General features: G+C 37.1%; 1 protein-coding gene across 4 annotated transcripts in view; it reads right to left on the bottom strand.

Moving 5' to 3' along the window:
- The window catches only part of traf3ip1 (TNF receptor-associated factor 3 interacting protein 1), a 40,537-nt gene extending 29,877 nt beyond the window's left edge, over positions 1-10,660 (bottom strand). For all 4 annotated transcript variants that reach the window (XM_079822513.1, XM_079822514.1, XM_079822515.1 and 1 more), the window contains exons 1-2: positions 10,390-10,660; positions 5,647-5,715 (exon numbers count right to left, since the gene is read on the bottom strand). In XM_079822513.1, the coding sequence (XP_079678639.1) occupies positions 5,647-5,715; positions 10,390-10,512 (192 nt within the window). In that variant the 5' untranslated portion in view covers positions 10,513-10,660. The remainder of the gene's footprint in view (positions 1-5,646; positions 5,716-10,389) is intronic.
- Positions 10,661-14,816: the final 4,156 nt, after the last annotated feature.

Below are 14,816 nucleotides of genomic sequence, written 5' to 3'. Positions count from 1 at the left end.
TGTTACAGAGCTGAGAGCACTAAATAATATTCAAAGTTACATTACACGCTTTTAACATTAAATAAAGCACATAAACACTACCAGAGATTATCATCGCCATGTTTTGTGTTGTTATTCCAGCCACGACGTTGCAGAAATAGAACCCGTTTCTAAAATAGAATCATCGCGTGTCGCCATCGTGGCTGGTTAGGACAAAAAACGTAATTAAAATGGAAAAGATACCTTTTATCGCGTGTCCCGGCGTCGCGTGTAGTTAGGACACGGTGTTATAAGGAAACAGCCAAACCAACATAAAAGTTATAATATAAACATGATTCCCAATTATTTATATTCACAATTTTCAAGTATTTGTACACCCTTTACTTTTGTATTTCAATGTTGTAATTAGCCATTCATTTAATTTTGAATTCAATTTGAAGCAGATTTGTAAAGTGACAGCATTAGTTAAAGTTTCTTAAGGGTCAAGATCAAGTTCTCTGCATCTCCTGCACTGCATCAAGCCATCCCATAATATCTGTCATCCCTCAAATTAATGCACGGCTCAGAGAAACTGTACAGCATGTGTGTAAGACTGCAATAACATTATAAAGTAATTATTCTATCACAAATAAATCAAGTGGCTGTGTCTATAGTATTATACACAACATTATAATATTATTTTAAAGTACATTTTTATATTATTATTATTGTTATTATTTAAAATGAGTATTGCCCCTGGTTCAGTAAGGAACTCTTGTAATAAAGTAGCAGTGGTTGGGACAAATTTTAAGTATCAACGGCGCTTAAAAAGGTGTAATCTAAACCTGTTTACATGAAATAAGCTGCTCGCGAGTCGCTTGTTGCTATGACAGCAAGTCCAGGATGAGCGTCGAAGAACCAAACAATCCAGAAGATCATGCCAAACCGTCAGCAATCAAATCCAGCTAACTGAGTTTAGTGAGGTACGAAGAACGGACCCCTGGATGATTAAGGTAAGATTTTATTATGACCTGCATTTACCTCCATACTGAATATAATTCCTATTATTCATAATGGTGAGACTCATTTGATTCTCATTAACCTTAAACAATGCATTTTTTTACACTTAAATCAGCATAAATGTATGCTGTAAGAAAGGCAATGGTGTTTGCTGTAAGAAAGGCAATTATAATGGTGTGTATATATTTTTGTTAAAATACTTCTATTCTATTCCAGTTAAAATATAAACAGCTGTAAGTTGGCTACCTGTTATTAGATTCCCCTGAAAAGTGTTAAAACGGTGGCGCTATCAAAACATTATAATGTCATGGTATACCGTCGAGCTGTACTGCTTCACACAGGTGTGGGGAGATCATTTATTATGCATGCTGGGACATCAAAGGCCACAGCTCTTTTAGACTGACCGGCATTTGGAGAAGGATCAGACATGAACTCCTCACTTTGCACACAGAGTGATGTGGTAAGCTAGTCACCTGCCTCTCTAACAGGGTCACGGTGATACTGATCCAACTAAAGCTTTTAACAGGGAGATTTATCACACCTCATGGATCATCACGACGTGGGACTTTGGCACGCTAATTAAATGAAGAGTCTTGAGTTACACTCAGTTATCTGATCAATGTCAACACCTGAACAGCAAAAAACACAGCCGAGTGGAAGTCTGAGATACTGCGGCTATAGAATCCAAGAACACTTAATGAGGCAAGAGATTCGAGAGATACAGAGGTCACTCAGTCGTAACACTGCAGAGGAACATAAAACGTAAGAAAGTAAGAAATAAGTGTCTGTTTTGGACATATAGAACATACACACACATATAAAGCCTAACATTCCTCTTAAGGCCAATTCACACCACACCAACAGACAGAAAAACACACTTTGTCGGATCAGTGTGTTGGCATTTTTTTGTTGTTGTCACGCTTGATTTTGCTGAATCAAATGCAGTTTGACGTATTGTAATCTGGTAATTGTCCGCGTCTGTCGCCTTCTGTTGGTGCGGTGTGAATTGGCTTTTAAAGGTGCTGGATTCAACACTAGGGCCGCATTTACACTGCAGGTCTTGATGCACAATTCCGATTTGGTGACAACATCCGTATCCATTTTTTGGACAACCCACTTACATCATCTTTTAAAAGCGACCTGTATCCAATATCTGCAATTACACACTGGAGAAACAGTACAAGATGACCCGGAAAAAGAAGTAAAAAGGCGCGATATGCAATGGATGCAGACGAAATGATTATTCAATCTTTAAAGGTCAGCAAAACATTGCTCTCGTAAGGCGGAGAGAAAAAAGAGTGCCGTTAGTGTGGTGTCATCGCAATTTGTGTCCACCTGAGTTGACGTTAGGGTTGGGTACCGAAACCCTGTATAACCGGTATGTATCGGACCAAATCTGAACGCAGATTTCAGAGCCTCATTTCGGTGCCACTTAAATTCAAATGTGCTTTCGCGCTTTGGCTGGCGCCAAGCCAGAGACAGACACGCTCAGCGCTCGTCACATATCACAACAATTCAGTGTTTTAAACCACATAATGTTTATTTCAGGTTTCAGACATTTAAATGCTCATAATTACAAGCAAAAAACACACACTGATGTCTATGGAAGCGGCAAAAACATTCATTTCAGACAGTTATAACTTATTATAACTGATTATATTATAACAGCTATAACTGATATTATTCATATCAGATACACATTATATAGAAACTATATAGTTTAGGGCTGCAACGACGCGTCGACGTCGTCGATGACGTCGACTACGAAAATACGGAATACGTGCGTGAAATGCGTCGACGCGTCGGCGGCACATTATTTACGTTCTAGAATGAAACAGAAGATCTAGAATAATGGCAGCTTCTGCTCCCGGGCATAGTGAAAATGATCATTTATCATATAAAGCCAGACCGCGACATTCAAAAGTGTGGGAGTACTTTAAACAGAAGCCGAATAAAACTGTGCTTTGTTCGCTCTGTAACGCCGGTTTCACACTGCGCGCGGTGGCAGAGCAGAAGCTGTGCGCGTGGAGAGCGGGAGCTTTCACACTGCAGTCAGTGTTGCCAAGTCCGCTTTTTTCCGCGGAATTGGGCTAACGTTACTTTTACACTGTTGCCGCGGGCTGTGTCTCATGTCCGCGGGTTGAAGCAAAAAAACACACATATTTAACCCCCCGAACGCGATGTTTACCAGAGAACCTCCCCGAAACGCGATTGGGCTTGTTTTGGGCTAGTTTTGAGTAACGAATGGGTGGGTTTTGTTGTGTAAACCTGGCAACCCTGCTGCCAGTGTTCTCTCGCGCAGCTGAACCGTGGCGCGTGTATTGCAACAGACGGTCACATTTTCCGGGGTTCTTCTCCGACCCCAGTACGTCTCGTGCTTTTATTTATTATGGGCTGCATATATCTGCCGTTAATGCGACCTGGTTCCGCTCTGTCCCAAACACATATGCATAATAACTTGCTGTATATAGGTAGTTTACATGATTAAAGTAACATTAAAGGTAAGATATGCCTCTAGCTTTAATCATTTAAATGTGTCTTTGAAGTTTGGGCAAAAACTTTGGGCAGCTTTAGTCGTTGTTTATGCACATGTATCGTCAAAATAGACGACTAGTTATACATTAACACAATGCTGAAAGCTCCTTTATGTGAACCTTTTGCAGATAAATACAAGTGCATTTTCGTTTACTATTGACACAAATCAATAAGTAAATCATACTCAACTACTATAGTGAACAACTTTTCCTAATTAGGCCTACTCTGTATACATTTTATGATGAATAGTATCATTATATATTATGTTTAAAAAGCTTCTTGTGTTCATATATTTCATTATAAAATGGCATACTATGTACACTACCCTTCCTGAAATACAATTAATATTGTCATCATTCATTGATTTCATGTTAAAATAATATACAAATTCACTACCCTCTTTGAAATGCAATAATCAGTAAAAAAGAATAATAAGATTAATCTGGAAAATAATCGTTAGATTAGTCGACTAATCGAAAAAATAATCGTTAGATTAGTCGACAGAAAAAATAATCGTTAGTTGCAGCTCTAATATAGTTTACTCTATTCTTCTCCAAGTTCAGCAGTCACTTACTTTCATGCATTTTGTGACACGTGAATTAATTTACGTGATGTAAATCCGACAGATCCGGTTCTCTGAGGCGCAAACTTAGATGGCGCTGCTCATCGCGCAGTATAGATCAACTAACACACATTCACTCACACATATTTGAAAATCAGAATATCAGATAGTTCATGGTTCATAGTTAGCAAGTTTGTGAATATTTTGAATAAAAAAGAAAAAACGAAATTAACCTGATACAGCTGAGCTGTCATACGCGCTATTGTGGCAGCTGTGTGTCATGTGAGAAGCACGGCACGTCGCCATGGAAACAATAAGGCGATGCGTTCTAAAATATTTAGCCAGAGATTATAGTCATATTTCTGCAAAATAAAGCTGAAGCTGGTTTGTAGCATACCAAGAATACAAACTACTGCTGTTATTACTGTAACTGTTATTTAGAGTTAAATTACGCCTGTTGTAGTTGGATTAGGTGGCTTTAGTTTTACTGTGAATTTGTATTTTTACAGTATTTATTACAAAGTAAATTGTCTTTTGTATTTATTTATATTTATATATTTAAGTATACTTTTAATTTGTAATAAATTGTTCATTTGAAATAATAATAAAAAAAATCAATAAAAAGCCATTCTTTAATCTCATCCACCTCGTTTTGTGGCTCTTTTTTTTAAAGTAACGGTTCAGGCACCGGTACCGTTTTAAAAGTATCGGTTTGGCACCGGTATCGGGGGGAAAAAAAACGATACCCAACCCTAGTTGACGTCATTCGTCTCCGTCCCTTTTTCAATGACGTACGACTCGCATTTACTGGGGAATATCCAATTTGAGCGCTAACATGGCAGGCGCAAATGCACGTATCCGAATCATATTGGATTTATTACCACACATGAGTGAGGCCTGAATCCGATCTGAGGATATCGGAATTCATGCGGGGTTTTTTTCCTGCTTACACATTCACATGTCATATCCGATCTGTGAAAAATCGGAATTGGGTCACTTGAACCATGCAGTGTAAATGGGGCCTAGGATTTGACAAATATGATTCAAGTTACTGTTAAAAAGTTTGGGGTTGGTACACTGTAAAAAAAATTCAGGTCTCCAATTGAAATTTTTCAAGTGACAGATCACATCTACATTTTTTAGTTGGCCAAACTGAATTTCTGTGAATTAAATTGCATCAATTACTCCAGTCTTCAGTGTCACATGATCCTTCAGAAATCATTCTAATATGCCTATATTGTTTAATAGCATAATCCAATATGGTGCTCAAGACAAAAATCTTATTGTCAAAGTTGAAAACAGTTGTGCTGCTTAATATTTTTGTAGAAACTGAATGGAAAGTTAAAAAGAACAGCATTTATTTGAAACAAATCTTCTGTAACATTATGTCTTGTATAAAAGTCACTTTTGATCAATTGAATGCATCCTTGCTGAATAGATGTATTAATTTACGGTAGTAAATATCTAACACAAAACCACTGGGACAAAGAAGAGCTAACCAAATATAACTTACAAAAACTGTGCACCTAAACATTCCTCAAAAAGTGGACACATTTATATTGGTGTTTTACCTTCACATTATCTGACTTCATCTCCCCTTCTGCATAAAGTCCTTTCATAAAGCCTGTGGTACGTATTACCTAAAAAAAAATGGGTAAACAAGAGATTAAACCACTTTTTTAATTTAAAAAAAATCTGAAGACACACACTCTGTAATCTTAAAACATGCAATCTAAAGACATACACTCAAAACCTAGTAAGCTGCTGTTATTGTCTACAGTCTGAAATAGACCCTCATAAGTCATTGATTTGGAACACTCTACGTAGACAGCAACTCAAAGCATTGCTAGCTCACTAGGTTTTGGAAGAAAGTTATCATTACTTTTGTAAATTGTTCACATTAATGAAAACATGTAATGATGGAGAAGTAATTTACAAAATACTACATTATTCTATGACAAGCAATGGCATAACTAAACTCATATGAGGAGAGTATGCATAGCAGTGTTGTCAAGCCTGTGGCTACTTCTACACTATTGCCGCAGGTTTTTTTTGTATTCTGTGGGCTGAAGCGAACACCCACCCACCCTGGCACTTCATTTTTACACCCCAGTACGAGATTGTGTTAGTTTTGGCTGTAATTATGCTTTGATTAGCAATTAGGTGGGTTTTGTTGTGCAGACATGGCAACCCTGATGCATTCAGTAGACAGACGGTGTGATTCTTTTCGTCTAGCTAAATTTACCTGAGCTTACAACCCACAGGGCTATCTCTGGATACAAACACTTCATCCTTAACTGTCCTCTTCCTTTACCTAATACTGTCTAGAACCAACTCAACTGTACAGGGCTACAACTGTATGACCTGTCAACAGTTTGGACACGTCTGACTGAATTCATGTTGCTCATGATATTGACACCTTGGTTTTTGTTAAAGGGATAATTCACCCAAAAATTTAAATTCTGTCATTATTACTCACCCTCATGTCATTCCAAACCTCCACCGAACATGCTTGACGCACGAGAACAAACTCATTGGTTCTTGAGGAAGCTCAAACGTGATGCGTAACACGAGAACAAACTCATTGGTTCTTGAGGAAGCTCAAACGTGCTGCGTAACACGAGAATGAAGCTCATTGGTTCTTGTGGAAGCTCAAACGTGATGCGTAACACGAGAACAAACTCATTGGTTCCTGAGGAAGCTCAAACGTGATGCGTAACACGAGAACAAACTCATTGGTTCCTGAGGAAGCTCAAACGTGATGCGTAACACGAGAACAAACTCATTGGTTCTTGAGGAAGCTCAAACGTGCTGCGTAACACGAGAATGAAGCTCATTGGTTCTTGAGGAAGCTCAAACGTGATGCGTAACACGAGAACAAACTCATTGGTTCTTGAGGAAGCTCAAACGTGCTGCGTAACACGAGAATGAAGCTCATTGGTTCTTGTGGAAGCTCAAACGTGCTGCGTAACACGAGAATGAAGCTCATTGGTTCTTGTGGAAGCTCAAACGTGATGCGTAACACGAGAATGAAGCTCATTGGTTCTTGCGGAAGCTGAAACGTGATGCGTAACACGAGAATGAAGCTCATTGGTTCTTGCGGAAGCTCAAACGTGATGCGTAACACGAGAATGAAGCTCATTGGTTCTTGCGGAAGCTCAAACGTAGGGCTGTAACGATTTGACCAAAAATAAAAACCTCGATTAATTGAACATTTGACCTCGATTACGATTAATGAACGATTATTTTGCTTCTTTTTTTTTTTTTGCCCTCAAGTTTTTTGAGTAAGTTCCTGATAAGGTTTGTACTGTAAATAATTTCTACTATTAAAGGTGGATTTTTTTTTTTCTAATGAAAAAGTGCATTTCTTTGTGATTTTAAAATACTTGAAGGAAACGGTTCACTTTCAGCAGTTATTGTCTATGGAGCAGATTTCTGTTTGTTGTACATCAGATACAGATACATTAGCACATAGGCCTAAATTACATTTATTTGAATGCATTAATGAGAGAGTGATTGTGTGTGTGAATTACTCTTACTGTCTCTATTCATTATGAAGCTGTGGTTTGTACTTACTTCAAAGGTATTAAAATAACGGTTGAGTTTCTAAGCTACTTTAGTGACTTTACTTTAGTCACAGGACAGCGTTGATCCTGCGTTTTTGCACTCCTCTTCGCACGATCTTCACGTGATGTGCGAGCTTCTGTCTGAGTGTTCGTTTGTCACAATAAATCAGGCATTAGTTCAACATAATACACATCTGATGGTAGAAACTCGCTTTAATGTTCAAACTGACAGGGCTTAAACCACATACAAATGACAAAGCTTTGCGAGAACGCAGGTGAAAGAGGTCCGCCTTCAGGGCGCGCGCGTTGTCTCGTTTAAACGCATTTACTTGACAAACTTTACGACCACGAAAGTGAAAGCGGCTTCGGGGCTTGCGCGCGCCGTCTCTCTCTCTGTGTGTATGTGTGTGTGTCAGCGCGTAGGCTATAAGAACAGCAATTAACTGACTTGTATAAACTGTGTAAAACATGCAGTTACTATAGTGATTCTGGGCATCTATAAACACATATAACTGCTCCTGCATCTGTGTGCAAACTGCACTTGATGTGACTGACGCGGGGCGGAGTCACGTGAAAACCGAAATAACCGACATGGGAAAAATATGTCGGTTAGAGGTTCTGAATGTCGGTTTCGGTTATTTTTCGATTAATCGTACAGCCCTACTCAAACGTGATGCGTAACACGAGAATGAACCTCATTGGTTCTTGCGGAAGCTCAAACGTGATGCGTAACACAAGAATGAACCTCATTGGTTCTCGAGGAAGCTCAAACGTGATGCGTAAAACACGAGAATGAAGCTCATTGGTTCTTGCGGAAGCTCAAACGTGATGCGTAACACGAGAATGAACCTCATTGGTTCTCGAGGAAGCTCAAACGTGATGCGTAACACGAGAATGAACCTCATTGGTTCTCGAGGAAGCTCAAACGTGATGCGTAAAACACGAGAATGAAGCTCATTGGTTCTTGCGGAAGCTCAAACGTGATGCGTAACACGAGAATGAACCTCATTGGTTCTCGAGGAAGCTCAAACGTGATGCGTAACACGAGAATGAACCTCATTGGTTCTTGCGGAAGCTCAAACGTGATGCGTAACACGAGAATGAAGCTCATTGGGTCTTGCAGAAGCTCAAACGTGCTGCGTAACACAAGAATGAACCTCATTGGTTCTCAATCTGGAGTTCAATCTGCTCATCATATAAAACAATCATGTCTCTTCAGAAAATGTAGACTAAACCGCTCAATATGAATTCGTTTTACGAACTCTTTATGAACATTTTAAAGCGTCAAAGTAGTTGCGTAGCTGCTAATGGAGGGACAAAAAGCTCTCAGATTTCATCAAAGATCTTCATTTGTCATTTCTGAAGATTTTGAAAAGACAAGAGTGTGAGTAATTAATGACAATTTTTGGGTGAACTATCCCTAAATTCTTGTAATTAATTTTGTAGACAAATATAAATTGTGTGTACCGGTACATATACATTTTTGGACAAAACTACTATAAAATGGGGACATTACAACAGGGAAAGAGTTGGACTACAGGGAAAGTAGTCAACAAGTGTCCAGCATTCATGTGAACAATTCTGCAATTCTGTTTAAAAAGCCTGCTAGAATGCACCGCATGAATTGACAAGAGATGGAATTAACAGTGTATAGAGCTGAATATAAAATCAAATATAGGATAGATTGATTTGTTTACCATATTTTGGTCACTGTAATTTATGTTAATATTTTGTAGTTTACAACTTGGACCAACATTTTATTTGACCAATTTAGTGTCTCTAGCAATACCATTACACCACTGTCAGGTACATCAGGAAACAATTGCACTCACAGGTAAAGTAGCTTTTTTTGTACATAACTTTATCAACTAAATGTGCCATCTATACATTATAAATATATAAGATTATTAATGTAATAGTACATATATTAAATAAAACTAAAAATAATAAAATGACAATTAAATAACTTCATATTTAATAATACTAATAATTTTTAAAACACACATTTCTGAATTGCTATTTTAGTTTGCTCAGTGTGCATGATTTAACAGGACACTGGTTTGTAACCATTGGATGATTTGTCTGCAATTTCTGCCATTTATTAGGGGCATTATAATTTCATGAACTAAATGTGATATTAGATCGATATACGCTTAATTAAAAACTCAACACCACAAAACGTTGCCACACAATCTGGTTCCAGATATGCTGCCATACGAGTACATCTCTGTGTTATGATATCTCATGAATATGTCAAGTTCATCTACATTCATGATGTTGTGGACCCTTGAGTTTTGTTTGCATAACCATGTGGACAGAGCTATGCCTAGTAACAAGGTAAACAGCTCAACCAGAGCTGAATATGTAATAACAGTAAGTTAAGTTATACCAACACTGTTTTTAAAAGAAAGATTATATTGCAGACATTGTTTAACAGTTATTGTTTTTAAACATCTATTAGCTGGCTCACCACCATCTAAATACAAACATTACCTAAACCCTGAAACTAAAACAAAGCTAGGTGCGTTCAAATATTAAAGCTAATATTAGATGTTTACACATTCAGACTGATCTACTATGAGTTATCTGATATATTTTGAAGACTATGCGCAGGCTACATTAGCAGGCTAGCACATTGAGATCTATACACTGGATTTGAACTGTGTAATCTAAATGTGAATATGTAGACAGTGAGGGAAATAAAACAGCACTTATGTCTAAATAATCATCATGTGTTTAGCAACTCACCTCACTGAAGATGTCGTGCAGGTATCGAAACGGCGGTTTGCTGAGCAGTTTTTCTGTCAGAGGAGGCTTTTTGATCACTTTTCCCAGAGTGTCCTGGGTCTTTTTGGCTACTGATTCATTCATGGCATCAAACTAAACCAGTATTTTGTGCGAAAGATGTTTGTTTGGTAATTAAATCGCCGTTGCTGTTCTGCTAGCTGCAGATTTCCGCTCGCTAAACTCTGCTGTTGCCGTGGCGATAGCTTTCTGTCCCACAATCCTCCACTGTGCTGATTCTGCGCTTGCGCGGAATTTAGGCAGTCGTCAAAGGCTACAGGTGCCCATGACTACAACAAACAACAGTTGAACACTGTAGCTGTCCAAATTTATGTCAGGTCTCTCTTCTTGTTCCAGCCCGAAACTGGGACAAATATCAGTGTGTTAACTGTCACAAACAGACCAGATGAAAAATAAATAAACACGTAATAATTAACTTAAAATAAAATACATAAATACAGAAGGGATTATAGAATACAGATTATTGCTACGAGCCCCTGCTCTTTCTCTTGTTTTCTCTTTTCTTTCTGAGTAATTATGAATGAATACATTATGTTTATGAATACATTCGTTAAAAATAATAATAAACTAAGAAAAGATGATGAATTTAATAGTAAATGTACTTAATAAAACTATTAACCAAAACAAAAATAAATAAATAAAATAATATTAATTTTAAAACAAAAACATACATTTTTAAACAACTTGCTATTTTTTACATTTTTAAACAACTTGCTATTTTTTTATGTTATCAGTGTGTGTGATATTTAACCATTTCATGCATGAATTATAATAACCACAGATTATTTTTCTTATGTTTTTTTTTTTTTTTTTTTTTTTTTGCTCTTCAGGCATGAAAAACAAGATTTATAATTTCAAGATTTATAAGTTCTTGTTTTTCATGCCCGAAGAGCAATAAAAACACATAAGAAAAAAAAATCTGTGGTTATTATATTTCATATACACACATTTTTCTGAGATTTTCAGATGTCCAATTGGGTGGACTAATATATATATATATACACACACACACACACACACATTTTTCTGAGATTTTTCTGAGTTTGACCAGCAGATGAAAAACTTCATATAAGTGGAACTTCGCGTGTCTTTGATATCAGAACATGGAGGACGTTATTACATCAAAGATCTGGTGGATATACAAAGAAAAAGAAAGCCCAACTCAGTCTAACACTCACGCTCCCTCCAGTCTTCCAGAGTAGCCTACGTCGATTTGCCCTTCTTAGCTGATAATTCTTTCTGATTATGTTCAAAATGGACAAATTTAGCTCTCCTCTCTGAGAAAACCTCAGACTGAAATCTACATTGATCTGATGTTTTCAGACTGAAACAAAAGCGATCAGGTGTTTTCAAATAACATCTGAAATGAGCAGTGTTGGGGGTAATGCTTTACAAGTAATGTGCGTTACTGATCATTACTTTTTTGATGTAACAAGTAAAATAACGCATTACAAGTAACATGCAGTACGTAATCAGATTACTTTTTGATGTAACAGGTAAAGTAACACATTACAAGTAACATGCATTATGTAATCAGATTACTTTTTGATGTTGCGAGTAAAGTAACGCATTACAAGCAACATGCATTACGTAATCAGATTACTTTTTGATGTAACAGGTAAAGTAACGCATTTACAAGTAAAATGCATTATGTAATCAGATTACTTTTTGATGTTGCGAGTAAAGTAACGCATTACAAGTAACATGCATTACGTAATAAGATTACTTTTTGATGTAACAGGTAAAGTAACACATTACAAGTAACATGCATTATGTAATCAGATTACTTTTTTGATGTAATGAGTAATGTAACATTCCAAGTAACATGCATTACATAATCAGATTACTTTTTGATGTAACAGGTAAAGTAACACATTACAAGTAACAAGCATTATGCAATCAGATTACTTTTTGATGTTGCGGGTAAAGTAATGCATTACAAGTAACATGCATTACGTAATCAGATTAAGTTTTTGATGTAACGAGTAAAGTAACACATTACAAGTAACATGCATTATGTAATCAGATTACTTTTTGATGTAGCGAGTAAAGTAATGCATTACAAGTAAAATGCATTATGTAATCAGATTACTTTTTGATGTAACGAGTAAAGTAACACATTATAAGTAACATGCATTACGTAATCAGATTACCTTTTGATGTAACAGGTAAAGTAACATATTACAAGTAACATGCATTATGTAATCAGATTACTTTTTTGATGTTATGAGTAAAGTAACGGATTACAAGTAATGTGCATTATGTAATCAGATTACTTTTTGATGTTACGAGTAAAGTAACTGATTACAAGTACTGTGCATTATGTAATCAGATTACTTTTTGATGTTACGAGTAAAGTAACACATTACAAGTAACATGCATTATGTAAGATTACTTTTTGATATAACAGGTAAAGTAACACATAAAAAGTAACATGCATTATGTAATCAGATTACTGTTTTGATGTAACAGGTAAAGTAACACATTACAAGTAACATGCTGTTAATATTTTCTTATTTCTTGGGCTTCACTTTCTAACTTTCCTTGTATAACACTGACTTTTCTGCCATGGTACGTGTGCACAATTAGACAAAACATTCAGTAGTCCTTGGACACATTCGCACACACCCAGACATCCCAGACAAAACATTAAGATACACATACACACATTTTGCGCACATACATGTTTCACTTACACCTTTATATATGACCTTTCTTCCTTAATAAATTTGAGAATGTTATAGTATTATAGTATAGTACACTGTGTCTGTGGTTCCTTGAGCATTCTCCCAAGATATCTTGCGCTGCAGCTGCTGCCACACATCACAGGGGTGGACATCGACTGATGATTGAGAATATTGATATATTGATAGTCTACCTAAAAGTTAAATATTCCCAAGAAACACGGGACTGAGAAGTCATCCTCCATCACAGGTAAGTTATCTTTGTATGATTTCCTGTGGTGATTGATTGATTGATTGATCCCATAGAAGGTAGAGATAGCCCTGGTGTTCCTGTCCAGGAAGATTTGTCTGTAAGGGTGATGTTTAAATGCACAGTTACCTGACAAATATTTTTTGAGTACTCCCTCCAGTGCGAGGAAGACCTGTTTAGATCTGCTCTGACGGGTAAAACATTCTGAGATAGCCCTCCAGTAGGAGGAAGGACCGTGTAGATCCAATCTGATGGTCAAACTAAGTGTTGATGGGAATATTCAGTTTGGACAATTAATAAAAGTACTAAATATTTGACAAATTGATAAAGAGACCCCTGTGATGTGGTGTGGTAAACTAACAAAATAATCAAATCACAATTGATTAAGTGAAGGATGTGTTAAAAAAATATCAAGACCAGAACAAGGGGAAACACCCGGAGACTGGATGTTTAGAAATAGCTGCGGATATTGGACCGAACTGACCGAACATAAACTGTGTTTTTCAGCTGGGTAGTCTTTATATAAAAAATATCAAAACTACTTTTAAAACTTTTCAGGTAGACTATCATCAGTCTGAGTCCACTAGTGAGTCTCTATTATTACCCCAAACATCCAGATACAGATACAGGATAATCATTAAGCACTTAGGCCTCCACCTAAAACTGGTTTCTGAGCTTGTTGCATAACTGTGCATATTCAAATCTCATACCTGGAATAGTAGAACAGCATGAGGCAAAGAATATTTTCTCGAATGAAATGTCTTAAGAAAGCACAGAGATCTTTGACTGAAAAAGAACCGTTTACACCCCAGATAGCAAAAAATATCGGCACGGCTTCTTTTTGCCGCCGGCCCTAAGCTGTCGGCTATAGGTGCGTCCCGCTGGCGGTGATGAAGCGTTTGCCGCCGAATACGTCACTCCCATTTCTTGCGAGATGCCGCGGCCGACTAGCCGGCGGGCCGCCGGCTTCATTTTCTCTGGCGGTTGCCTCCGCCTAATGGACCGCGGCCGGCTGGCGGCAAGCCGCTGTGAAATACAAGGATTTCTACTCTCAAATTCGACCAGCCACGTTGGCTATGTTTGGCTTGTTGGGAAATAGAGTGGAACTGACAGCATTTTAGCTAGTTCTCACATTTGAAGCGATTATAAAATCATAATAGCCTATATGTGAATTATATCAAATATTAGTTTTTTTTGCTCCAAAGCCATTAGGGTTTATAACAGATTCTTGACTCTTGATTCCATGATAAGGTTAGGTTTAGGAAATTACATTTAAATTTTCACTTGATTATTTGCATGTCGAGTGTGTTTAAACAGTGTTGGTCAATTTGACCCATAATGGATGTAATACTTTTTTTTTTTTTTAGCATAGGCTAATAGGAGGGTTAAGAAAGTTTGAAAGTTCATTTTAGGATAACACTTATTTTTGTATTGCC

Source organism: Gobio gobio (genome assembly GCF_949357685.1).
Source record: "Gobio gobio genome assembly, chromosome: 7".
NCBI lineage: Eukaryota > Metazoa > Chordata > Actinopteri > Cypriniformes > Gobionidae > Gobio > Gobio gobio.
This window is presented reverse-complemented; position numbering and strand designations above follow the sequence as displayed.